Here is a 27,683-nt window from a genome sequence, read left to right as displayed (position 1 = left end):
ATTATTTACCTGGACCATCTAATGGTTCCCCACCTTCACAACCAAACCCCTCTCCCCTACCACCCCCAAATTATATACCTGGACCATCTAATGATTCCCCCTCTTCACAACCCAACCCCACTCCCCTACCACTCCCAAATTATTTACTTGGAACATCTAATGGTTCCCCACCTTCACAACCAAACCCCTCTCCCCTACCACCCCCAAATTATTTACCTGGACCATCTAATGGTTCCCCACCTTCACAACCCAACCCCTCTCCCCTACCACCCCCAAATTATTTACGTGGAACATCTAATGGTTCCCCACCTTCACAACCCAACCCCTCTCCCTTACCACCCCCTAATTATTTACCTGGACCATCTAATGGTTCCCCACCTTCACAACCCAACCCCTCTCCCTTACCACCCCCAAATTATTTACCTGGACCATCTAATGGTTCCCCATCTTCACAACCCAACCCCTCTTCCCGATTTCTTGCACTCAAGAACAGACACTGGAAATTCACCACCAACGCCAAAAGCATGTCCAACATCCATGGTCGATAAATACCCGGAGCGTGAGATAATATACCGTACAGACACGGGCAGTGTGGTATCCCCGCCTGAATGTCATGAACAAAACTTAACAACATGCGAAGTACAACAGGTAATGGCAAATGCTCCGTGTTGTTTCGAGTTTATAATCAGCAATGGCTCCATGACATTGATGTCGAATGAGATGTTTAGGATGGTTTACGGTTTTAAACATGGAAACTGTTTCATGGATTAGGGTACAGTACATTGTATTGAAGGGATAGTGTTAGTCACCAAAAAACCACCTTTTCCTCCACAAGGTTCAACTCCCCCTTCACCCCCTCCCTGCCCCCAATGAAGCGACATCGCTAACTTGACGTTTATATTTTACCTGGTGTTGGTGTAGCACAGCAATGATGGGCCGACTGGCCTCCTCTTGCGTAAAATGTCCTCCTTGTGTGGAGGTTCACCACATCCAATAGGTGCAGTGTCACGTGTGATCTCTATGTCACATCCTGTCCATGACACCTCAACAAAGCTGTGAGGCTTTTCCTGTATGGTGGTCTGATCACTACATGGTGAACGCAGTGGGATGTGAAGTACTGGTTCGAGGATGGGGACTCACTCCTTTTGAGGAGTTGTCCACGCATGACTTAATTCTAGCCCTTCAAGGTTGAGGCGTACGTGTTTGTTGTGACCAGGTACTTCATGGTCTTCGGGTTGAGGTGCATGTGTCGTTGAAGATTTTTTTTTTTAACCTTTTTTATGATTAAAAAAAAAAAGGCTTTCACCATAAGAGTGAAGTACTGGTTCCACCACAATTTTGGAGGTATTCAAGACACCACCTGGACGCCACGAACCTCAGTGATAACACCACCGGTGCCAGAAATTCCAGCTGTTTTTAGAGGCATCAGGACAGCAGGTCTTTGATATTCCAAACAAGTTGCAATTCTGCTCCATTGTGCTGGAGCAGAATCCATTGAAGTGAATCACACGTTTTTGTTCGACTCCCGTATCAGACAGTAAGGTACTAGCGGTAGGGATAAAGCAATTCAAGGAGAACTGCACTGCAACCCTTGGAAGAATCTGGTATCATCTAATCTTGCGCATGACAAATTACAGCTCACAGATTTAAGTAAGTTGGACAGCCAAGTCACAGCACAGTCTGTTAGGGGGGTTGCCCTAAAAAATTTCTGGAGTCAAACAAACAGTTAGGGGGTTGCTCTAACAAATTTATGAAAAAATCCTTTGTCAAACTCATTTCCTCCGCCACCGAAGGTGGGCAGAGGTTGTTTCCACCAATGTCTGTCTGTCAACAGGATATCTCAAAAAGTTGTGGACGGATTCAGACAAAATTTGTTGGACAGGTTGGCTGTGTGACAAGGAGGACTTGATTCAATTTTGGTGAAGATACAGATGCTCGAATTTCTAAAGCGATTCTTCACCATTGAGAGATAGGGCTAAAAACGATATGTAACATATCTCAAAAAGTTGTGGATGGATTCTCACGAAACTTGTTGGATGAGTTTGGTAGGTGAAAAGAACAATCCAATTAGATTTTGGAGGTCCAGATCCACATGCGGCCCATCAGTGGGATACAAAACATAAACTGGTCAGCGTGGCGAACGCACTGGTTGTGCTCTACCAAATGCCGTTCAGGTTCACAATGTGATGACTAGTCTGACCTGAGTGACCACAGTCACATGTAGGGCTGTCTTTGAAATTCCCTTTGTAGAGGTTGTGTGATGTCCTTGGATGGAGATTACAGATCCTGTTGAGCACAGACCATTGTTTCCAGGGGAGGTCAAAACCTGGAGGCTCTTCTGTTGGACTCACCAGTTCTTGGTTAGCAATGGTGTTGTCTGTCCAGAGATTGCACCACTTGTCCTTTGTGTTAAACCCTGCATCACTCAAAATATTTGCAGAGCCCCAAAAAGGTTTGAGTGACTTGTCGCATATTCGGTAGATTATGCAGGTCTTCATGGATTGGAAGCTCTGGGTTGGCTTTGATGCAGTCAAACTCTCTCGGCATTCTTGCCATCCAGTGCATATCGGGGTGGGATGTTAGATAGGACTGGAAGCCACTGCACAGGTGATAATTTCAGTGTACTGCTGATTATCCGCATCAGTGTTTTCAGGACAGTGTCCAAGTGTCTTGTGTGGCTGCTGTTTGCCCAAACAGGAGAACAGTATTCTGTCCACTGCAGAGTACACGTGAGCAAGGCTACCAGTGCGAAGAATGCATTCTCTTGATCCCCAGGTGGTGCCTGCTAGTTTCCAGATGATGTTTACCCTGGACATCATCTTTTCTGAGACCCATTTTAGGTGTTTGTAGAACATGAGACTGCAATGAATGTATGAACGGCACAACGTTTGGGAGACCAAACATCAGGACGAGCAATCCTTTGACCGTTACCTGATGGATCTCTGAACAAAGGCCAAATCATGTGAGTTTGCCGAGGTGGACAACATCATTTGTCTGCGGAATAGCCGAACTACATACTAAAGAGCATCTTTAATGTGAGAAGGACCTAGACCTCGACAAAGCCATAGATATTTGCCAAGCCCCCAGACCGAGAGCAAGCTGCTCTGTAACATGATTGAAGACATTATGTCTGGACATATTGTAGCTCATTAGAGGAGTTAGCTTATAAACAAATGGACGCACTGTTCACATGTTCCGAGTCGATTTCACAGGACATTATGGTGCTGAGAAGACAGCTCAGAGGTACTTCGCTTGGCTTTGTGCTGCCTCCTCGGTACGCCAATCTTGGGATGAATAGCACCGTTAAACTTGCTGTCCCGTCTGTTTGCTTATTTGGTTGTGGAGGTTGAAGACCTATCGAAAAGAGTGGACCATTGTGTGCCAGTCTCATCAAAATTCAAAGATCTTGCCAGATTTGACTGTAGGAACTGCCTCATCCACTTTACCATGCCCGAGTATTGATGCAACAAGAAGACTAAATTACTGTAATCAGTGACTCAATCAAATATGCTGATGAAGTGTCCATTCTCTTTTAGAGTCGAGAAGAACCAAGCAATGCAAACAGCGAGTGGGTGATAGAAATGAAATCAATCTTGCTTTATAAGTCTTTTTTTCTCGTTTTTCTCTTTTCTTGCTTATTCCTATCTCTTCCCATAAACTTGTACCATAACTTCCATTCATTTCCTATTTATACTTTTAAATCTGAAACAGCATTGCATGAGACTTGGGTTCACCTGTTTAGTGTTCCAATCTGAACCCCCTGGTTCCCTTATGTCAGAAGAACCCAGGTTCAAATCCCAACAGCATTGCATGAGACTTGGGTTCACCTGTTTAGTGTTCCCATCCGAAGCCCCTGGTGCCTGATATAGGATGATATAGGAAGAACCCAGGTTCAACTCCCTACATCCCATGTGTGTTTGTCCATTGCCTATTAATGTCCATGTAATTCAAGTTAAAGTACACTGACGTCGACTAATGGCTTTGGCTTGCATGCAATTTGTTTCCAAACTCTGCCATGAACCTCAGATCACTGAAAGAAATAAAATAATGGTGTGGATGAGATATTTTGAAAATTTAGGACCATTTTGGGTGGTGGTTCATTCTGATATTCTGCCATGTGGTGAACCTTCCATTCATTACTTTTACCTCTCTCATCAGAATTAATCAATACACAGAGAATGAAGAGGAATCTTGCCAATGTGCATTACAATGGGTTACTCTGCATTTATGAAGCAAAGGTTTAAGCATGTTCGATGTTAATGCAATGCAAGCATGCGACTAAATATCTTGTAGTTTGCCATCATTAGGGCAAAGGCCAACGTATAATTTCTTCATTACTAGAACAGCACTTGGTGGAGCATATACCTCCGTTAAGCTGAACAGTTTACATTTTGTATCCCACTGATAGGCCGGATCTGCATCCGGACCTGAACCCAAATCTAATCGGCGGCTTGTTATCGTCACCAACCCAACTCAATTACCAAGTTTTGGCATAATAACTTTTTGAGATGTCGTGCTATAAATCTGTTTCACCCTATCTCTCAATGGTGAAGAATCACTTAAAAAAATTTGAGCAGTCGGATCCGGATAGTCACCAAAATTGAAACAGTTCGTCCTTGTCACGCACCAAACCTATCCACCAAATTTCATTTTGGAGACTGTAAATGTAATTTTATGGTCTCCAACAACAACAACAACAAAAAAACCCCCCGCTAAATATTAGGTTTTCAACAAAAACAATCGGGTCAGTGAAGAATTACAAAATACAGTCATTGTTTTACTTGATCTGACCAAATGATTTCTGCCAAAAATTTCAACTCATTTTACTCTTAAATCTGGATAAGATTTGTTGACATCATGGCAAATTTGCAGGCCATTTACTGGAAACACAAAGAAGCAGCAATATGAACGTTCGTGCTGGCTAACATAGATCGGCGATTTGAAAAAGAAACTATGGAACGTTGGCACTGGAAAAAGCCATTTTTATTTCCAAACAGTACAAGATAATGCCACCTGTAACTCGTCATTAACACGCGCGGTCGTTTTCCGCACACGCACGAGCCACATGGAGTTTAATTCACAAGCCTCTTCGACACATGACATAACCACTGGTGTGACGTAGAAAATATGCAAATCTCCGCACGAACAAGCACAAACCCTGCACGACTAACGGGTGTGCATTGCAGGTGGGCCAAAGAAGAGCTGCAACAACTCGTGCACTGACCCCAGACACAGACAGGAAGAAATTCCATATCCCTGTACACAATGGCATATTAAAAGCCAGTGGTTAATAACCTCAACTTATTGAGCACAAATTGCATGGGTTTTGTAATTTATTATTCCAAAAATAACATTGCCAGTTACATACGTCATTTGTGCAGGGTTTGGAAACACGAATGTTTACAAAAATCGCGTCCAGACGAGACGAGGGATGAAACGCAATGGAACACTTAAGAAAGACGTGCTCAGGGTTCGTAATTAGGCCTAAGCTGAGAGCCATTTAAAATGGTAGAGTAAGATGCCCAAGTCCCATAGCTCTGAGACATCGAACCTTTCCTGCAAATGCGCCTTTCCTTGGTAAACGAGGAAAGCCGGTTATAAAGAATCCATGGGAGAAAGAAAGAAAGAAAGAAGGAAGCAAAAAAAAAAGTTTGCCGCATAATTGAAATACAAATGCACATAATAATGCTTTCAAAAAAGACAATTTACATTCACATCAATGCAAAACATGCATCAATTTACACATTTTGACCTTTCAGAAGTCAAAATAATAAATAATTTGTAAAGTCAAAAAAAAAAAAAAAGAAGAAGAAATAACTTAACAATTTTGAGTATATTCAAGTTTAATTGAGTGCAAATTACATGCAACGGGTAAAGTTAATGCACAAATATTGCGTCATTTTCTGTAAACTAATGTCGTCGGAGAAAGAATAAAACGGGAGAGATAATAAACGCTCATCCAGGAACCTCATTGCTGTGCAATGCTGGAGGACGATGAAGCATACACTATGCCTGTACTTTCAGTGGCTGATGGATATTTACATCAGAGATGAAATTAATGGCATGGCATGCACGGCTTACATGGCCACCGAGATGTCAGTGTTGCAAAAACGCGTTTTCGAGCTCCGTGCATGCAAAAATTCGCTTATTGTGTGTGCAGGGTAAAAAAATTAATTGATATCATACATGGAATCGACACTCGGTGCCTGAATATTGTTAACCAATATTTCAATAACCAAACAAACAGGTGCTCCGGATATGGAAACAAGCAAGTGGAAGGAAATCAAACAAGGAAAGAAACTGTATTTTTGGCCTTGACAGTTACTTGAAAGCAATGGTTAAAATCAGGAAAGTTTGCATCACCAGCGAAACGTTCTCACAGCATAAGAATGTCTTGCACACCTCAATGCTCCATGTGCTTGAAATTTCACCAACAATCAAATGTTTAAACGCACTCTGAGCCTCGCTTGCTTTTACAACCAATGTGCTTGGAAGTTTCTCGAACATTCAAGTTCTCCTTGAGCCTCGCATACCCACACGCTTGATGTGCTTGGAAGTTTCACCAACCTCCATTTTAAATGTTTAAACGAACTGAGACTCGCGTACCAACATGCTCAATGTGCTTGGAAGTTCACCAACATTTTAAATGTTTATACACTCTGTGAGCCTTGCACGCCTCGGCACTCGATGTACTTGGAAGTTTCACTAACGGTTAAACGTTTAATTAATCCTCAAAGTCGACATGTGATGTGTGGATTCTGAGTAGGAGGGCAGTGGGACGGGGAAAGCAGGCACGGACCAGCGCACTCAGCTATGGAACGTCCCTCAAAGCAAAATACACAACCGCTGCAGACGTCCTTTCCAAACCCACATGCACGGCACACAACCTTCGTATTTTTGGCATTACAGAACTGGCTTAACTTGAAATAAGCTGCAGAGCCAACACTGCTGCTCGGAGGACGTTTTTCAAAGAATGGCAATAAAAATACACATAGAAAACAAATAAAGATGCATACAGCTGTGCATAGTTTAACCTTACACTTTGTTCAGGAATGTAGAAATGAAATGGCATTCCCATATATTGTAAACGCATTTTCCAACGTCCCTACCCAACCTCAATAAAACTCAAATCTCAAAAAGCGCTCCAGCTTCTTTAAAACCTTAACCTGAAATACATATATATATGTACACATTACTTTGATTTGTATTGAGCCAAAAACAAAACAATCAGGAATAAGCAATGTGTTGGCTTATTGCTTTAACACAAATATTTCTCAAATTTAAAGCTTAATATTCATTATTGTCATTTTATTCCACATTGTAAATGCCAAGTGCTTATGAATTACATTATAGTCTACTCGACCACCCTGCCGTGCTCCCCCCTGACCTATGACCCCTCCCCTCATTTCACCCTTCCAATTCCTCCTCCTTCACTCCAACCCTCCCTCCTCCATCTACTTTTCCAGCACCTTCTGCAAAGCAAATGCACATCATTCAGTAACCTGACTTGATTGTAGGTTGTGTGCAGTAGATTGAGTTGAAGCCTGGAGCCTCTGACGGTGACAGACCTGTTTGTGTCTAATCGCAGGCCCACCAACAATGAAGGGAGAAACGAGCATTTATGGTTCTGCCATGGTCTCTATTACCCTTCAGGTTGTGATTCCACCGAACAGAAACGCCCCCTGCTACATTCGGGAAATAGATGAGGTGCTCTCCAGAGATGTCTGTGAAGTCCCACGGGTCAGAGGTGTCAATGTGGTATCAGCCAGAGAGGAAACTGGGAAAAGTTTGTACCAACCAATGACCATGTTGGAAAGATCTAGCTCCTCCAACAGCACACGTGCTGCTCCCATGAAGCTCTTATGGTCCATGCGGCCGTAGTCCCCCCACACGATCACCTAGAAGTGCGATTATGTTTGGTTAGTTAGCATCCATCATGTAATCAGGTTGATAACATCAAGTGCAGACAAGGTGGGAAGGATCAACAGACAAGACAGTGATCGGCAGACAAGGCAGTATTGATGGAAGACAAGGGAGCCGAGACATCAAGTACAAGGGTCAAATTAACCTTCCTAACTTCATGCCCAAGCCAGCTATATCCTCTCGGCTTCCATGATTTATTGTCCTTTTGAAATTATCCATTATCACGACATCTACTACCTTTACGGGATAACTGTTCAATATGTCAACACCTTTGGAAGTGTTCTAATCCATATTAGAAATGTGTCCTGATTCTCTTTTCACATTTCAAAACGTTTCAAACAATTTACTCAAACCAGACAGGACCCACGATTTTAGACCAGGGTCTTAAAAGTCGTGACTCAAAGTAATTTCGGAGTCCTGAGGAATTTAATTGTACACATTAAATGCCATTTCTTAAAAAAGGAGAATTGGCTGACAGGATGGCGTAGAGGTAAGCACACTCACCTCCGAGGTGTCTCGCCTGGGTTTGAATCCTGACCCAGCTTTGAACTGCTTTCCTGGTATTTCACAGGCAGCGTGAATCATCAATGTGTGTGCCATCCCTTGGATGGATGTTAAATGGGAATCCCGTCTGCCAACATTATTCGGTGTATGTTAAAGACACCACAGTGTCCTTTGCGAATAGAAGGCGAGCTATTGCCAGCACCATGGCCAAATTCCTAACAACTGCTGTAACTACTGCTGGGAAGGAAATGGCAACCAGAGAGAGAGAGAGAGAGAGAGAGAGAGAGAGAGAGAGAGAGAGAGAGAGAGAGAGAGAGAGAGAGAGAGAGAGAGAGAGAGAGAGAGACACAGACAGACAGACAGACAGACAGACACACACAGAGAGATAATACAGTAATGAAAAGGGAGGGGTGGAGATGCGATCAGATTGACGAGAGAGCACCCGTGAGGTAGTGTGACATCAATGTCAAGTTATAACAAGAGAATTTACAATTATTATCTGACTGGAGACCAAACTATTAAGAGTTGAGACTGGACCTGAAATTTGATGTTGGGGAATCGGAACTCAATCCTTGAAATGCAGGGCTCGGCAAATCGGACTCAAGACTTGTAAGTTAACCTCGAGACTCGACTACAGGTCGAATGGCTGGTCATTACCACATTACTTTGTATTCAGTGCCAATTTTTCAACTCCAAATAATCTCCAACAGGTGCAGTTCCTGACAGAAGGATATCCATCATAGAGAAAAGGAACATTGTTCTGGTTAAACTCACTTGCAAACGTGCCATAGCCCTGCGCTTTCACCACAGTTGACCTATGAGCCAATTGCATGGTATGAACTAGAGATTGATTAGGTGTTCAGAGCGTAATTTTGGTCACCTGACTAAATGAAAAATATAATAACTGGAAAAGGTTTGGCTATAGTGAAATAATTAAGAACAAAACAAACGAACAAATAAAATATCCCTTGCTAAATCTCCCAAACCTCCGTATTTCACAACGATCCAAGCTAAACTTTTTGGACTAAACAACGACTTCCTGTGTTTTTACTTCCCTTTCTCAAACATGAAAATCCTTCTGCCAGGAATTAAATTTGTCCAAGACAATTTATTGGTGAGTACTTTACATGAGCCAACTGTGAGCTCTCACTATGACTTGGACCTGCAAACGTGAAATGGCTTTTGCTGTATCGCCAGACCAAAATAAGCGGCAATAAGTTAAATGGCAGACAGATGGAGGAATACTGCCCTCCAGTGCTCACCCATCGACTACTACATATGCTTGGTAATCAAGTTTGCCAGAGTTGGTCATTTGACATGACGTCATAGGTGCCTCCATCATCAAGAAGGAGTGACACAAAATTAAATGGTGTTTTATTCCGATAAAACATATACTAGGTTGGCCACAGCTTAGTTTGGCCTCAAATGATGCAAATACCAATAATCAATATCTGTATTGGTATTTCTCCTGAACAGGAGGGGAAAAGTACTGCTGATAGCTTTACATGCAGAGAGAGAGAGAGAGTTCGAGCATGTAAGGCTTTCCTGTCCAAATGATAAAATGAAGTCTTCCGCAAGGAAATGACAACAAATTAATGATTAAATCAACTGAGAATTTGCAAAGAAAATTTTGGGATTGTCGAACACTTTACTTCTTTCCTTTCAATTCCATTCGCACAAAGCTGTGATTTTGTGTTTTAGTCGTTTTGAAACTGCCCCGCTCCAATCTTACGGACATAGATTGACAGTTTGTGAGAGTGGTGAAATTTCCTTCAGGGTACTGTAAATGTATTTTATAATGGGATGAGCACATTGGCAACTTGACACCCTTTATTGAACCACGAATTAAATCAACTTGGGAGTTCAAGTGACATGACATTTCTTTACACTTCATTGGATAGATGACGCAGTGAATTAAACATTCAACTCAAATATCGAATGAAGTACAAAAGATAAAAAGTGAAACGGTGAGCTGCAATTACAATTTTATCAACAACCTTGAATACCAGTTGGTTACGAGCAGTTCAATATCCTGCATGTAATTATCGGCATCACCAACGTGACCAACTAGAGAGTGCATCGAAGACATTACCCCGTGCGCGTTTCCTAATCATTCACGAATTTAGGGAAACACCGATTAGGTTGTTGCAATGGGCAATACTAGCCACACGAACCGACGTCGTTCATACGCTGAATCAATGACTATTAGAACGTGTGCCTAGTGAAAAGTCGCTCATAAATCCATTGACTCTGTTCCGGATGCGGATCAAATCGTTTACTACCCTGTCGAGTTTCTGAACTCACTACATCCTCTGGGCATGCTACCTCATGAGCCGAAATTGAAAGTCGGTACACCAATCATGCTTCCTCATAATGTGAATCCCCCAAAATTGTACAATGGAACTTGGTTGGTCATGCGGCAGCTGATGAAAAATCTCATGGAAGTTACGATCTCCATCGGAGAGTTCTCAGGAGAGAACGTGTTGATGCCCCGAATACCACTCATTCCCAGTGCCTGTCAATTTGAATTCAAGCGGCTCCGATTCCTGGTATATCGGCCATTTGCCATGTAAATAAGCAAGGCAGAAGGACAAACGCTGCACCAAACAGGACTCTATCTTGCCCAACCATGTTTTTTCCCCATGGCCAGCTTTATGTGGGATGTTCCAGAGTCGGGACTGGAACGAGTTTGTTCACGTATACATCTGATGGATGAACCAGGAATGGAGTGTACCTGGAAGTTCTTGCATAAAATAAACCTGATTCAATCAGTGAGTAACAAAGCCGACAATCCGTCGAAGATCGGTATTCTGTGAGTGATTTTTATGAAAGACTTCAAATATGGTGTATGTTGCTTCCGTGCTTGATGCTAAATGTTTAAAAAGGATAGAGCATGAACATATATATATATATATATATATATATATATATATATATATATATATATATATATATATATATATATATATATATATATATAGAGAGAGACAGAGAGAGAGACAGAGGTGGGGAGAGTATGGGGGAGAGTAGGAGGGGGAGAGTGGGGAGGGAGAGGAGGATGGAGGGGGAGAGGGAAGGGGAGGGGGGGAGGAGAGAAGTTTCCACCTGTATCCATCCTGTCCATCCCATTCCTCCCCACTCCAGTTTTGCCAAGTCTCCCTCTATTTGCGTGTCGAGTATCAGCGAAGCACTGGGATGAGGGGAAAAATTTTGGTGTCCTGTCTGCCTACCCTACGTCACAGCGTTACGTCGCATCTATGTTCAAATTACGCGATGACGTAATTTGCTTTCACACCTTCTGGGACGTGTACGTACTGTCGCCAGAACGTACGATTTGTCTTACAAGCCGCCATCTTGTTGTTTTGTCAGGCCTTGGAGGCCGGAATATTTATGAAGCCTGATCGTCTCATTGACGAGTAAGGAAAAGGGGAGGGCAGAGGTTGAGAGAGTCGCAAGAAGGAAAGCTGTTATAACGAAGAGAGAAACAAAATAAGAGCGACGAGGAGTGTAAAGGGCGCCGCGGTGAGGGCGCAAAGCGCCGGACTCTGAGCCTTAACCCAGGCCCAGTGCCATTTTCTCATCAGTTTATAAAGAAAGAAGAAAAGTTTCTTCATAAGTTTAATGTTCAGTCAATTCTGGAAACTTTTGTTTTGTTGCGTGTCCATCGTTAGATACGACTAAGCATGGGGATGCCGCTGGTATTTTTTTTAATTTATAATAAAATGTATAAAAGTATGACTGGAATGATTGTTATTAGAACACATTTGCTTTATGTATAATTAAAGTCAGTAGCATTTAATAATAATAAAAAAAAATTAAAAACCATTGAATTTGATGTTGTTATCCTGCATTACATGTCACTCACTCTGTGATCTTAATCCCACAACACTAATTAATCAAAACCTTGTCTTAGATACAGATTCTTGATTTTCGCATCTATGTTGCATCATAAACACACAATGGCTCGACACGCAATGCATGGACTTCCACTTGTTTGCCCTCCAACTCTGCTGTTGGTGCCTCCCCCGCTCACTACTGTTTGTTTTCTCCTGCTGTATCCTGATCCGTTTAGTATTCTTGCTCTTCCACGAACCTTGTTTTTGTATACATAGTCGAGGTTCATGGAAAAGGTAGTACACTGAACGGATCAGGATGTAACAGAAAAAAAACAGGATGCAAAACACGCATGCATGGGGTGGACAAGATGGATACAGAAGGAAATTCCAAGGAGGGAAATCTGGAAAATTTGGAGTAGAGATTTAAGGGTTAACAAGGGTAGAAAAGATCATGGTTTTGTATTGGGGGCAATCTGAGATGGTGGCGAACATCTTTGTTGAAGAGCTGGAGGGAATAATGAGACTGAAGAGGATGTGGAAATTGATTCCACAGGTGGAAAAAAAAGAGGAACAAATGTCTGGACTGGAAACAAAACTGTCATAGGTTTGCATTGTGCAGGCTTGATGGGCAGAATGTTCTCTTTATGTGTTGACGTTCCTTGGAAGGGAAGTCATCTATTATACTGGCGATACCCATGGAAAAATCCACATTTATAAACACAGGTTAAAGAGAAAAAGTGAGTGCACAAAACACGTCACAAAGAGCACAAACTATTTTTTTTTTTTTAATGACTCACTCAGAAGGATCTAAAGGTAATGCTGTGGGAAAAGAAACGATTTGTCCTGAAAATGGATGTCAAATTCAAACGAATTGTCATGAAAAAGTCTAATTTTTTTTCACAAGTCTCTTTCTACAGTATGTTCTCATTTGAAACCATCCAAGCATGGGAGAGAGGTCCGTCAGACGTGGATTATTGCGAGTTTGGATTTGAGGCAGTGTGTAAATCCTTTTTCATTCTTGCTTGGCTGGACTACAGAGTTAGATGGCCCACACACATAACAAACATGTAAAATTCAGTGTTTGGCACTAAAAAGGTTAAATTTTCTTTAATACATCTTATTTTAGCACATGAAATCATCCAGGCTTGAGAGAGAGGTCGGTCAGCCATGGAAAGTAATGGCAGGCATACAAGAATGTACGCACTTATAAAATTGGCTCAACGTGAAAAAAAAGAGGGAGAATGAACAAATGGATATGAACCTGTCAAAGTCCGTAACATGGGTGATGTAGTGTCCAAACTTCAGACGTGAAGTCAGTTGGCAAGCATGTAAATGATTTGTTCTAAAAAAAAAAAACCTGAATGGTATCATACAGGGTGTTCCAAAAAGACCTGGACAACTTTGGTTGTTAATATATTTAGAAGCACAAATGATACAATGATACCCTTTCGTTTATATGAAACAGAAACTCAAAAAGTTTTCTCTGTTTTCAAGTCTGGTGGTTTAATGTAAAAGAAAATGGTGACAACAGGAGATAGCTCAGTGCGTCGAATGGTTCATCGAGACGAGATCCGACGTGCAAGTTAAACGTAATTTCCGTACAGGGTATATAAGGAATCCGTCATCGCGGACTTGTATCAGAGAGTGGTAGGAGACGTTTAATGAGACTGGAAGTTGTCAGAAAGAGAAAAGGACCAGTCGACCAAGCACAAGTGCAGCAGATGTTGAACGAGTACGGGAATCATTTCAACTAAGTCCCAGAAAATCACGTTGATGGACATCCAGAGAACTGGGACTATCAACCCCCATTGCACACAGGATTTTGTAGAAAAGACTGAAGCTTTATACCAGGTTCAGATTCTGCACACAAGGTGTTTGCCTTGGAAATGCTCAGTCGCATAGATGATGACGAAGATTACCTGAAAAAGGTTATGTTCACAGACAAAGCTTGCTTTCATGTATCGTGAATGGTCAACTGGCATAATGTCAGAATCTGGGGCTCTGAAACCCCCATGTGGTTTTTGAACACAAATGCAACAGTCCAAAGGTCAATGTGTGGTGTTGCCTTCTCCATGACCACTTAGTGGGTGCATTTTTCTTTGCGTAGGAGACAGTCACCTCAACATGAGGTGTTACATGAATATGTTGGAAGGATTCACCTTACACAGAACGAAGATCTGCGCCCGATATTTTTCAACAGGATGGCACTCCCCCTCATTGGGCCTTAGTCGTTCAAACCGTCCTGAATGAAAAATTTCCAGGTCGCTGGATTGGCCGAGACAGACTAACCGCCTGGCCTCCCACGATCACCAGACATAACCCCCCTTGATTGTTTTCTGTGGGGGTTTGTCAAAGATGTTGTCTACAACACCAACGTGGCAAACCTGCAGGATCTTCATTCTTGGATCACAGCTGCATGCGCACTGGTGGACACAAACATGCTGAGCTGAACATGGCAAGAACTCGTGTACCACCTTGATGTCCTACATGTGATAAACAGAGATCACAATTAAGTGCATTGATGGTGTGCACAAAACTTGATGAGTTTCTGTATCATATAAACCAAAGGGTATCATTGTATCTTTTGTGGTTCCAAATATATGAACTACCAAAGTTGTTCAGGTTTTTTTTGCAACACCCTGTATAAACATATTGCAAACTGTGGTGTCTGTCTGCGTGTTCGTCTGTCTCTGTTTACAGTGGCTACTTCCAACATTGCATTTGAAAAGCTCAACATTCACTTCTGAAATAATGGGAGAACAGGCATGAATAATATTGATGCCAAATTTTATTTCGCAAGTGATATTTTGCCCTCTTTTCAGACAAATTCAACCTCTGCCGTCTGATGTTGCACCACAATTTCACAGTGGACGGTATAAGTAGTTCAGAGCTTTGGGTCAGGAGTTAAACCAAGAAAGCAACACAATTAACCTTTTTAAAGTCCATGAAATCATTTGAATTGATAGATAACTTAAACTTTTCCCGTCACTTGGGAGGTATACTCTTCCAAGTATTTGCTCCATAATTTTAGCCATATATATATATATATATATATACATATATATATATATATATATATATATATATATATACATATATATACATATATATACATATATATATATATATATATATATATATATATATATATATATATATATATATATATATATATATATATATATATATATAGCCTACACACACACATATATACATACATATATACACTACCGTTCAAAAGTTTTAGAACACCCCCATTTTTCCAGTTTTTACTAAAATTTAAGCAGTTTAATTATTCAATGCACCCTGAAATTAAAGCATAGAACAAATAAACAATTGCAGATAAAAAATAAATCATGGAATCGTTTTGTTGAACGAAATTAAATCTAAATTTTTGACTCATCAAAGTAGCCACCTTTAGCAGATATAACAGCCGAACATACTCGTGGCATTCTTTCCACAATGGAAATCAAATATTGTTCCCAACACTGTTGCAGAAAGCTCTTCCCAACACTGTTGCAGAAGTTCCCACAAATGTGTTGCACTTGTAGGTTGCTTTGCTTTCACCCTTTTGTCCAGTTCATCCCAAACCAGCTCGATTGGGTTTAAGTCTGGAGACTATGCTGGCCGTTCCATGATTTGAAAGCTCTCGTCTTGTTCTTTTTCCTGAGATAGTTCTGACATCGCCTGGAGGTTTGTTATGGGTCGTTATCTTGCTGTAGGATGAATCCCTGACTAACTTGGCATAGACCAGAGACCAACTTGCATGGTGCTGAAAAATGCAGTGGTAGCCCTTTTGGTTCAGGGTGCCAGTCACTTTGTGCAAGTCGCTGACTCGAGATCCAGAAAAAGAGCCCCAGATCATCACGCTTCCTCCTCTATGTTTGACAGTTGGTGTCAAACTGAGGAACCATCCTTTCACCTACTCGACGGTGTACAAAAACCCTGCGTGATGAACTGAAGATTTCAAATTTTGATTCATCAGTCCATAAGACCTTCTTCCAGTTTTCAGTAGTCCACTGGTGGTGCTTCATGGTCCAGGCAAGCCTCTTTTTCTTATTTTGCCATCTTAGCAATGGCTTTCTTACTGCCACCCGACCTGTCAAACCTGCAGCTCAAAGTCTTCTCTTCACAGTTGAAACTGAGACTTCCTTACTTCGACCAGTGTTAAGCTGTGCTTGAAGCTGCTGTCCTGTGAACCATCCATCACACAACCTGTTGACTCTCAGAAAGTTGTCTTCTGATTGTGTTGTGGCTTTGGGTCTGCCAGACCTCTTCCTGTCAGAGTTTCCTCCAGTTTCCAAGTGCCTTTTGATGGTGTTGGAAACTGTACTCACTGACACCTTGGCTTACTTTGTAATTTCTCAAAAGGAAAGACATTCACTTTTAAGGGTTATAATGGTCTGTCTGTCTTCCTTTGTTAATTGTCTTTTTCTCGCCATTATGACAGCAATATACTACGTCGTGCAGTGCAATATTGTCCAAATAATGCTTCAGAGGGTGTAGCAACACAGTCTGTTCCAACACTGCTTTTATATAGACAGAGGGGTTGTAACTAATCAACAAAAGTTGGGACACCTGAAGGAATTGTTTGCATCAACATTCAATGTTGGTTGCATCAACATATGAACAAAAGGCTTAAAGTACTTCCATTGGTGCAGAACAGCTGCAGTTGCTAACCCATTACTTGTTCCCTAAAAAGAGCCTTTTTAACAACTCTGAAATTTACATTATTTTTCAGTTTTTGGTAACCTTAACTTTTTTTTATCCTCTGGCAGTTTACTGCTTAGCTTTGTACCATTTCAGGTTATTCACTGGACTAGATCTGCTTAAATTTCAGTAGAAACTGGAAAAATGGGGGTGTTCTAAAACTTTCGATCCTTCGGGTATATATTAATCATCATTGCTTCAGTTTATCTTGCATATGAGGATACCATACCGAGTTTCATCTGCTCCTGACAGAGTCTGTTTGATTCAGCCCAACAGTCAAATATTAATGAAAACATGATTGAAACTCACCTGCAGAATCTTCCCTTGAGGTCCTTCCTCAAAAACTAGTTGTTGCTGATACAACGGGTCAAGTGTTTTGCGTGCTATCTTGGTCTTCTTCTTCGCAATCACCATGCCATTTTCCAGGAGGTACACCTTCACGTAAGGAGCTGCCCGGAACACAGAGCATCATGGTCTCACTATCATCCTGATCCACCATCATCACAGTCCTTAACAGCTTCTGTGAAGCCTCAAATAATTGATGATGTTTTTTTAAAAGTTTTTTTAAACTCTGTTCAGTGAAGCAAAGTTAGTGACTGCTCAAAATATTTTTTAAATGTACGTCAAGTGCAATACGAAATCAGTACTCATTGAACAAATCGTCAACAGCAATGCACTCTTGCAACAAAAACAGTGCATCCTCCAAACCAGAGGAGGAGGTGGAGATTGGGACCATACTCTGTGCAGAGCGTTGCTGCAACTTAAGCAGTCTCCTTGGCTATTTGGCACAATCCTGGACGGGTCACCACTCCGACGCAGTATACCAGCATGCTGGCACTCATTTTGCCGACCTCGGAAGGATGACAGGCCGAGTTAACCCCACCTGGTATTAATTCAACATCTGAGCGGGATTTGAACTCAGGACCCTAGGATCCAAAGCTCGCCACCCTAACCATTAAGCCAACACCAGCCAAAAAAACAGAGGAAGTGGCATCATCTCATAACCCTCACCTCCCCCTTGGGAAAGGAAAGGGATAAGTAGTGGGAAAGGGACAAAGGATTCTCTGGATGGAAAAGGGGGGCAAGTGGGGCAAAAATAAATGACCACAACCACAGAACGTTATTTCCATAATTTTATCCTCCATTTGATTAATGTTTGACAGGTTAACCCCCACTCTCGCAGGGAAAATGGCCTTAAAAATTATTGTTGTGTGTATTTGATTAATGTTTGATGATGACAAAAGGCAAAGAAAGATTATTTTGGAGACAATCTACCTTTATGTCTGCCAAATGGCAGAATTTTTGACCCTTTACTGCTGATGTCTACAAAAACATAATAACTATGAGCATTTGATGAGCAAGATTCTCAAAAAACACATCTAAACTAGAAGGGCACTCGGAAGAGCACATACCTCTGCCACGCAATGTCTGAGCCACAAGAACATGTCGAACTCAATACATTTCTGAAATATCATGCCACACAGAACTATATTGTGCTTGGCCCTATCTCTCAATGGTAAAGAATTACTTTCAACTTAAATAATTCTCGTATCCAGATCCGGATTTGGATCTTCACCAAAATCGAATCAATTTGTCCTTGTCACACACCCAAAGTGTCCATGAAGTTTCATCAAAATCCGTCCCCAAGTTTTTGAGATATCCTGCACACAAACAAACAAACAAACAAACAAACAAACAAACAAACAAGAAGACGTCGTCATGCAGAACACGACACTTGCAAAATCCACGAAACAAATTTGACTGCAAAAATAATTGGTGGTTGAATTCAGTGACCTGACATGCAAATCTTCTTCAAATTTCAAGTCAATGAGATGAAAATTGAGGATTTTAGAAATACCTCCTTAGTTATTGACCTTGGGCCTATGTTGACCTTTTGGTCGATGTTGACCTCAAAAATAATTATTGGTGGTTGAATTCAGTGACCGGAAATATAAATCCTCTTCAAATTTCAAGTCAATTGGATGGAAATTGAAGATTTTAGAAATACCACATTAGTTGTTGACTTTTTGACCTCAAAATCAATAAGCTTTTTCCTCATGACAAACTCTTCCATGTGGTGATGTTTCGTGAAGATCGGTTTAAAATTGTGACCTGAAGGCGACAAACAGACAGACACAGACAGACACAACACACACAGACAGACAGACAGAATAACAAAATCAACTGACCAATATCCTTGAAAAATCTTCCATTTTGCAAGTAACAGACAGAAAGGGGTTAAAACATCAACTCCTTCACCTTCGGTGGTGGAGGTAATAAAAGGTACAATGAGGGGCGTATAAAAAAAACATACATTTACACATTTTCGATTTTGAAATTACAAATATGTACATATGAACAAATGCCACTAAATGTGTGCACGACCAGCTTTATGCAGATGATTCGGCATTGTTAGCACACTACCTCGAGGCTGCAACCAGTGAAGGGCTAACTATGAATATTATCAAGATGGTAGGACTATACCAGCCTCCACATGCCCATCAAAATACTGTTACTTTGGAAGGGGTATGAATTCGCTTGTATGAAAGTTAGCTTGGTCTGTGGGTTCTTTTCTAAAAAAAAAATATACCATATCGAGGCTCGTGTAAGAGCGAACACACAGAACACATAACAAGGCAGGCGACAAGAGGGGTGGGAGAGGGAAGCATAAAACAAATAGTGGGGATCAGAGACACCAGGAGATCTGTGGAAGGGAGAGGGGTGGGGCAGGGTACACAGGGTAAACAAGATGATACTACAGAGACTTTCAGGAAGGAAAGCAGGGAATTTGAAGGAGATGGGTTTGGGGTGGATTGACAGGGGGAGAAAAGATCAAGATTCTGGATGCTGGATAAGCAATGGTGGTGAACAGCTGTTATGAAGACTTGGAGAGAGAGGAGTGAGATTGAAGAGAGTGTGGGAGTTTGTTCCAGAGGTGGGGAAAAAGAGGAAATAAAGAGTGAAGGTGAGCAGTGATTCTTGATTTTGGTAGTTTTACAAGAAAGTGGTTGCTGGCGGACCTTGAGCACTGGGGGAGGGGGGGATATATTCGACAGAGCATGGTGGAGAGGGCGAGGCCAGAGAGGAGATGTAGAAGACAGAAAGACCACCGACCTGCCTGCAGTGAGAGTGCGAGACCCAAAGACTGAACCTCATTGCGGGAGATACCAATGATCCTACAAGCGTTGGTTTCAACAGCGTGGAGCTGAGTGAGGTGTGAGGCAGGAGCACAAGCAAAGAGGGAAGAGCAGTACTCCATCAGGCTGTGGATTAAAGCTTTGTAAGAGGTTAGAAGCTCAGGTGTGCCAAGGTGGACTTTGAATGACGTAGGATGCCTATTTGGTGACTGGCTTCGGAGACGAACTTAGAGATGTGGCTTTCCCAGGAAAGATCATGGCAGAGAGTAAGGCCCAAAATCTTGAATGAAAGGACTTCTTCAAGGGGATTGTTGAGAAAGTAGATGGGGGTTGGGGGGGGTTCCAGACAGTCTGGTCCTTTCAGGGAGACAGTGAGAGTGTGATATTTGTCAGGATTGAAAGACATGTTCCAAGTGTTTGACCAACTTGTGATTTTATCGATATCTGCAGAGAGCGAAGAAGCTGCATCCTGCTGATCAGAGGGATGATAGATCGTACGGCAGAGGGTGGAGTCATCAGCAAAGCGATGAAGAGGATTTTACAGAGAGTCAGAGAGATCATTGATGAAAACCAAAAAAGCACAGGGCCCAGAATACTGCCTTGAGGAACTCCAGCCTGGACAGGAAGAAGAGATGAGAGAGTACCATTAAAGCCACATGTTGACCGCGACAACAGAGGAAGTCTGTGAGCCATGAGTGAAGATATGTCGAGGAAGATATGTCCGTATCAAAACCTCACGATATGTCTAGGGAGATGGCTCTGATCTCATATATGGCATTTAGGACCTCCATCTATTTTTGGGAAAACAGAAGCAGCATGTCCAGGGTAGAGTGACCCAGTATAAATCCAAATTGATGTTTGAAAATCAAGCTACTGGAGAAGTAAAGAGGAAAGAATTGATGTCGGAAGCGATGATGGATTTGTTTCATCCACACACGGTGTTTCATCCACACACGGTGCTTCATCCACAAACGATCCCTCATCCACACACGGTGCTTCATCCACACGTGGTGCTTCATCCACAAACGATCCCTCATCCACACATGGTGCTTCATCCACACGTGGTGCTTCATCCACACACGGTGTTTCATCCACACACGGTGCTTCATCCACACGTGGTACTTCATCCACACGTGGTACTTCATCCACACACGGTGCTTCATCCACACGTGGTACTTCATCCACACGTGGTACTTCATCCACACGTGGTACTTCATCCACACATGGTGTTTCATCCACACACGGTGCTTCATAAACACACGATCCCTCATCCACACACGGTGTTTCATCCGCACACGGTGCTTCATCCACATGTGGTACTTCATCCACACACGGTGTTTCATCCACACGCGGTGTTTCATAAACACACGATCCCTCATCCACACACGGTGTTTCATCCACACGCGGTGTTTCATAAACACACGATCCCTCATCCACACACGGTGTTTCATCCGCACACGGTGTTTCATAAACACACGATCCCTCATCCACACACGGTGTTTCATCCGCACACGGTGTTTCATAAACACACGATCCCTCATCCACACACGGTGATTCATCCGCACACGGTGCTTCATCCACATGTGGTACTTCATCCACACACGGTGTTTCATCCACACGCGGTGTTTCATAAACACACGATCCCTCATCCACACACGGTGCTTCATCCACATGTGGTACTTCATCCACACACGGTGTTTCATCCACACGCGGTGCTTCATAAACACACGATCCCTCATCCACACACGGTGCTTCATCCACACCATGCGTGCTGGAAAGCACGCACTTTGGCACACTCGCAAACACACATTTCGACACCACACACACCGGAACAACCACGCTGGGAATTAGCACCACCTCAAGGGGTCCCGGGGTTTCCATAACCCCCAAGCTCCGCGTGCACCCATTCACAGCACTCGACCCCTTTACCTCGCAAGGCTCGACCGGACTCTCCTCGTCGCGATCCACCTCAAGGGGGCACAGTCCCTCACCTCGTTCCTGAAGGAGGCTATCCGGCTGCTTGCACAGTGTCACGACACATTCCCCGAGCTTCCCCTCATCGTCCTCCACTAACTCTGTTTCCGTGTTCGTCTTTCACCCCTTCGTTATCATGTCGTCTCTCCTCTACTTCTTCTATCTCCCGCGTCTCTGTTATTTCTGTCACCTCGTTTATTATTTCCCTCGTCTCTACGTGTCTTGCCATACACGTCTCCGTCACCCCTTTTAATTTTTCCCTCTGTATCACCGTCACTTTCTCTGTCACCTGCTTGAGTCTCGCCCAACGCGTCTCCCGAATTACTTTGTCCTCCACTGCGGGACCGACACAGTCCACACTCCCCCTCAGCTCGTTCGCTCCAACACGTGGCGCCGCCATTTTGAGCTCCACTTCCCGCGTTTCGCTCCTCTCAATTGCCATTCTGCCCTCCTGCAGGCATCGCCCCACGCTCTGCATCTCACCCCGCAGCGTTTGCACATTCTCATCCATTTTTGCCAGAAATATTTGTAATAGCTGGCCCATGTCAGGTGGCCCGGTGGCAGTCGCTTCGCCATTACCGGGCGCGGATCTGACGGGGACTGATGAGGGATTTTGACGGAGGAGGGAGGGGGTGTCATACACCACGGACCCCGCCGCTGCACCCATTGCGGACTCTGCATTTATTTGCGGGGAATAGTCAACCTGCATAATGGGAGTGTCCTGCGTGGTCATTTCATCCTGAGCCATAGATTTTAACATTTCCAAATCCATTCCTAATCCCTCCTGCCCCTGCTCGCCTTGGCTGAACATTTTACGTGCTGGGAATAAAATTTATAGCGCTCGTAAGTTGGGGACACGGGCGGGGGGGGGGGGGGTTGCTCCGTATACCCCTGATCCGACTCCATGAATTTTGCTACGGAGGCCGAGGGGGCCGAATCGCACTCCTGACAACCAATTGTTACCGGCCGGGGGTCGGACGCCAACCGACCGCTCTGAACGAAGTCGCAAGTCAAGTCAGCCCGACCGATCGCCCGGAATATAGATCGCCGGCCGGATAACTCCGAGCGACGGGTCCTTGTACAAGAACCGAAATACGCCAATCGGCAGATCACATGGGGTGGGGTCGATTGCCAATATTCAATGTACCGAAATACCCACGTGATACAACTACAGGGGTATTCCACCCTCGACGGATCTCGGATGGAACAAACCGCCGAGGCGAGCCTGTCCGTGCGCGATTCCGAGTGGCATAATCGCCGAGAACCGTCGGTCCAAATGTCCCCCTATTACGGCAAACCAACGGCTTTCTCACTCCCAACACACGAAATGTTCAGTCAATGAGGGAATGGACGAGACGAGAAGGTTTACATTCACACAAGGACATTTATTATAATAAAACACGTATGCAATTAAATAAGGCAAAACACGTCTGCAATTATACAAGCAACAAAAGCACGACAAAAGAACTACAACCGTCGAATTATTATGTTCAGTCATTTACACTTGACAGCAGTTCCTACTTATTAGACAGGCCCATGGACACACGTACACACGCGCGCACGCACACACACACACACACACACACACACACACACACACACACACACACACACACGAAACGGTGGCTGAGGCCTTTAATCACGAGCTCCAGCTCGGAGGACAGGTGAGCTGAAACTCTGAGCTTGACTCGAACCTTTCCACCTCATGTGGTCTTCAACTTGCCCGGACCCGGGCTCCAGCGAGAGCGAGCTGGATCCAATCGCCGCGATCCTTACCGAGCTCCCGCGAATCCTCCCGCGCTTCTCAGCACGTGTCGGTGAGACGATGCGCCGATCCTTCCTGTCGATCGTAGCTTCCCCGAGGATCCAACTCCAAGAAGAGGCCGATGCGTCGCACCAAGCCGGGAAACAAAATGGAGAACGAAAAGCTCCACGAACCAAGAAAAAGCCTCCACTCGCAGCTCAAGCCGAACAACCGGCTCAAGTTCCTTCTAAAACAAAGCAGCAGCCGAAGCTCACTGAGCCAGCCGAAGCAAAAAGCTTCTGAAGGCCTCAAGCCAAGCAAGCCAAGCAGGACCCGATGGCTGCTGAACGACTGCTCTCTCCGAAGCAAAAAGCTCACTCCTCCCACGGGACTCAGCACACAAACTCTGCACATGGGACTCAGAACGGGACTCCCACGAACTCAGCCCTACCACCGGACTCCCACGAACTATTTTTGAACAAAGAAAAGATGTCCTCTTTATCCTTTGCACCCCCTCCCCCGCACCCGGCATGACTCATGCCCTCGTGATCCACCCCCCGCTCAACCACGGGTGGGAGAGAGTTGTTGACGTCACCGCAGGGTTCTTCTTCCTCTTCGCAGAAGAGGGGGTGGGACGTTTCCATTGTTTGCTCCCGAACTATTAAATCAATCCGCAGCGCATATAATCGATTTCAAAACATTTAAACAATGAAGGTGAGCTATCTAGGGAACATGCACTTATCGACATAGCTGACGAAGGGAACCTGTGTGTTGTGTGCAATTGAATTCCAAATTCATAACAATATCAAATCCAGAAGAGATGGAGTACCGTTGGCTGAGATCTGGGTCGGGAAGTTGACAGACTGTGTCAGTCCCAATGAGTCGCAGAAATGCTTTGCTGAGGTGCCATGGCAGGTGAGAGAGGTACCCACACCCAGGCAACTGTAATGATGGCAATTGAAGTCACCACACGTGAGGAAGAAAGAGTTTGGATGAGTGGATAGTAGTTGGTCTATCTTTTCGGCAAGTGAGATGTAAATGGGAGTCATGACTATTTGGTGGACAGTACAACATCTATGTAAAGAAGAGGTGGGAGCGGAGGGGAGCCATAGCCAGAGGTATTCCTGGGGGTGTGGAGGAGTGAGAGCAGTGCATGGAGAGTGAGGAATAGAGTTTTTGATAAAGAGCGCAACTCCTCCTCCAGGAAAAGGCTCAGGCCTATCATACTGGAGGGAGTAACCACAGAGACAACCTAAGGAGTCCAGCCTTGAAGGAGGAAAGTTTCTGTTGAGCAGATGACATCTGGATTGTCAGTGGCAACCTGTTTCAAGAGATCATTCAGGTAAGAGAAAAAGCACTGGATGTTTGAAATCCACACTGTTGAGGAAGAAGGAGGGGAGGAGGTTTTGGATGCAGGGGAGGGGAGAGGGGGAGGGTAGGATGAAGGAGGAGAGGTGGAGGTAGAGAGAGTTATTGACAGTGTGTCGGAGATTGCAGAAGAGCTATGGGAGAGGGTTAGATGGGGAGGAGGCTGGTGAAGGGATGAGTCACAGTGGGGAGTAATAAGAGATGGGGCAAAGGGAAATTGGAGATTGGAGAAAGTGGAGGAATGAGATGGAAGAGAGAGGATAGGGGAAGGGGGCAGCTTTGTGGATGTGAGGAGGGCAGTTTTGAGAAGGGGGAGTGAGGGTGAAGATTTGAAGGGGAGGGGTGAGGAGGACGAATTGAGGGAGAGAGATGTGGGGGGAGCCTTTGTGAAAGGTGAGGAGGAAGCTTGGAGGGGGAAGAGAGATAGTTTGCTTTGAAGAGGGAGGAGGTGGCTGATTTGAGAGGGAAGGTGAGAGGGAAGCTTTGAGGGAGAGGGGAGACGATGAGAGCAGGCATTGCCATGGGGAAGGAGGGAGAAGGGAGGGATGGGGAGAGGGGAAGGATGCGACTGTGTAGAGGTATTGTGAAGATGGGAGCAGGTGGGGGAGGAACAAGATTTTAAGGGGTGGGAAGAGAGGGAGGTGTGATGAGAGGAAAGAGAGAGCATGGTTGAGATGTTGAGAAGTGTCCTGAATGTATTGCAATTTTTCCCACATATACATATAATATTTATTTCCTGTTCATTTATAATTGTGTTGTGACACCCCCTATGGTGAACAATAGCAGTCAGGAAATTGGCCCCCCACAGGGGGAAGACGCTCTTGTGGTCAGGCCTTTGCTGCTCCAATGGTTGGCAGCGAGTGCCCCGGAAGCAGCAGCGGAAAGAGAGTGGCATGAATATATGGGAGAATTGTGTATTCAGCCTGAGGGTCACACAGATAGCTCAGATGGCAGAGCACTGGTAGGGTTTTCCAGAGTACCTGGGTTTGACTCCTGATCTGGGCATGTAATTTTTCCCATACATACATATAATCTTTATTTCCTGTTCATTTATAATTGAATTGGGAATACATTGCAGCTCACTGGGGTAAATGGCATTGCACAATACAAAGGGGTGCAATTACTGCTGAAGCGAGCAGGAATGACCAAAAGACATTGTCTCAGATAAACAACATCATGGGGCTGCTGCACACCTTCCCCAACCATCAATAGTATAACTGCCACGAATGTGGAAAGTTTTTCCCAGCTACACCTTCACTCAAATATTTGTATCCCAGTCATCACCGTACTGATGGACAGCCAAGAGACTTTGATAATGAGAACTAAAATATGTTGGCGTGTCTTTCATTGTTGTGAGAATCTCGTTTGTATAACATTTTGAACACTCCTCACAGCTACTGACTTTTCTTCTTCTCCTTTCATAAGGAGCACATGGCTGTGGGGAGTATATCATTTGCTGGAGGCACAGCTGTGCCACCGATGGTTAGAGCAGGAATTTGGAATTTGCCTCGGATGCCAAAGATAGCTCAGCGACTACTGATTTGTCTGACACAAATATAGGAAAGTCTCCAAAGCAAAATCCAAAAATAATGTTTCTCTGATTGAATGTTTTCGAACGGTATGTGTCCATACTTGCAATATTTAGTGCACAGGTGCACTGTTATTGAAACTTTGAAAGGCAGGAAGCCATAATAGAACAAGAGGACAAAGTGAGTCAAAAGAAAGGTGTGAATAATTTTTTTTAATACATAATTATAAAATTTAAATCAGAGCTAATGGCATTAAGCTCAAGGATCAAGATAATGTGGCTGTTGCTTTGTTTGATAAGATTCAAAATTTGCCGCACAAAATTTTCAAATCAACCATGCTCACAGAACAGGTGACGGTGATTCATGAAGTCTCAACGCCAGCTTTTTGATGAGCTGAGTAGTAAGGAATGTTGATGAAAATTGCAAACCTGGCCTTTTGTTCTCACATAACAAGCAAGTCAGTGGCCTTTGTTTTTAACCGCTTCTCTTCCAGTCTCGGTCCCTCTGCTCTCTCAGCCTCAGGATCCTCCCTAGATTCTCCAAGAGAATGTTTTCTTCCAGTAACCCCCTCCTTGTTAAACTCCTCCAATCCACTTTACACACAACTCCAATATTTTGTTCCTCTTTACTCCCATTTATGGAAATGCTTTCTAGAGATTGTTCAATTGCACTCTTTCCTCCAAGGCTTCAAAGCAGATGGTGCACCACCACCATCTCCTGTCATCCCTACTTCACCTAATCGTCTTGCTTACAAGTGAACTTGTTTCCTACCCTCTCTTTCTTGTTTTGCTTATGCTTTTCTCATGGTATCAAACTGTGACCCCACTGTAATTACGTTGCCTTTAAACCCCTTTGTCAACTCGCTTTAACATGAGCCTCGATTTTGCAGACAATAATATGTGAAAATGAAAGGGAAAATATGTGGACAAGTTCCTGATGGAGAGATGAAACAGGAGGG

At 43.7% G+C, this 27,683-nt stretch overlaps 1 protein-coding gene across 3 annotated transcripts in view; it reads right to left on the bottom strand.

Moving 5' to 3' along the window:
• Positions 1 to 4,965: 4,965 nt before the first annotated feature.
• Positions 4,966 to 27,683, bottom strand: part of LOC147017197 (regulating synaptic membrane exocytosis protein 2-like) — a 352,541-nt gene continuing 329,823 nt past the window's right edge. For 2 of the 3 annotated variants that reach the window (XM_085846649.1, XM_085846650.1), the window contains exons 25-26: positions 17,283 to 17,422; positions 4,966 to 7,898 (exon numbers count right to left, since the gene is read on the bottom strand). In XM_085846649.1, coding sequence (XP_085702775.1) covers positions 7,686 to 7,898; positions 17,283 to 17,422 — 353 coding nt within the window. In that variant the 3' untranslated portion in view covers positions 4,966 to 7,685. Of the gene's footprint in view, positions 7,899 to 13,423; positions 14,747 to 17,282; positions 17,423 to 27,683 lie in introns of those variants that run through there. The other variant, XM_085846651.1, reaches the window with a different exon arrangement.

The sequence above is a fragment of the Eptatretus burgeri genome, chromosome 11 (assembly GCF_056783735.1).
Source record: "Eptatretus burgeri isolate ZD-2024b chromosome 11, Ebu_testis_v1, whole genome shotgun sequence".
In the NCBI taxonomy this organism is placed as follows: Eukaryota; Metazoa; Chordata; class Myxini; order Myxiniformes; family Myxinidae; genus Eptatretus; species Eptatretus burgeri.
Note: the sequence above shows the minus strand (reverse complement) of the source record. Positions and strands in the feature narration are given on the sequence as shown.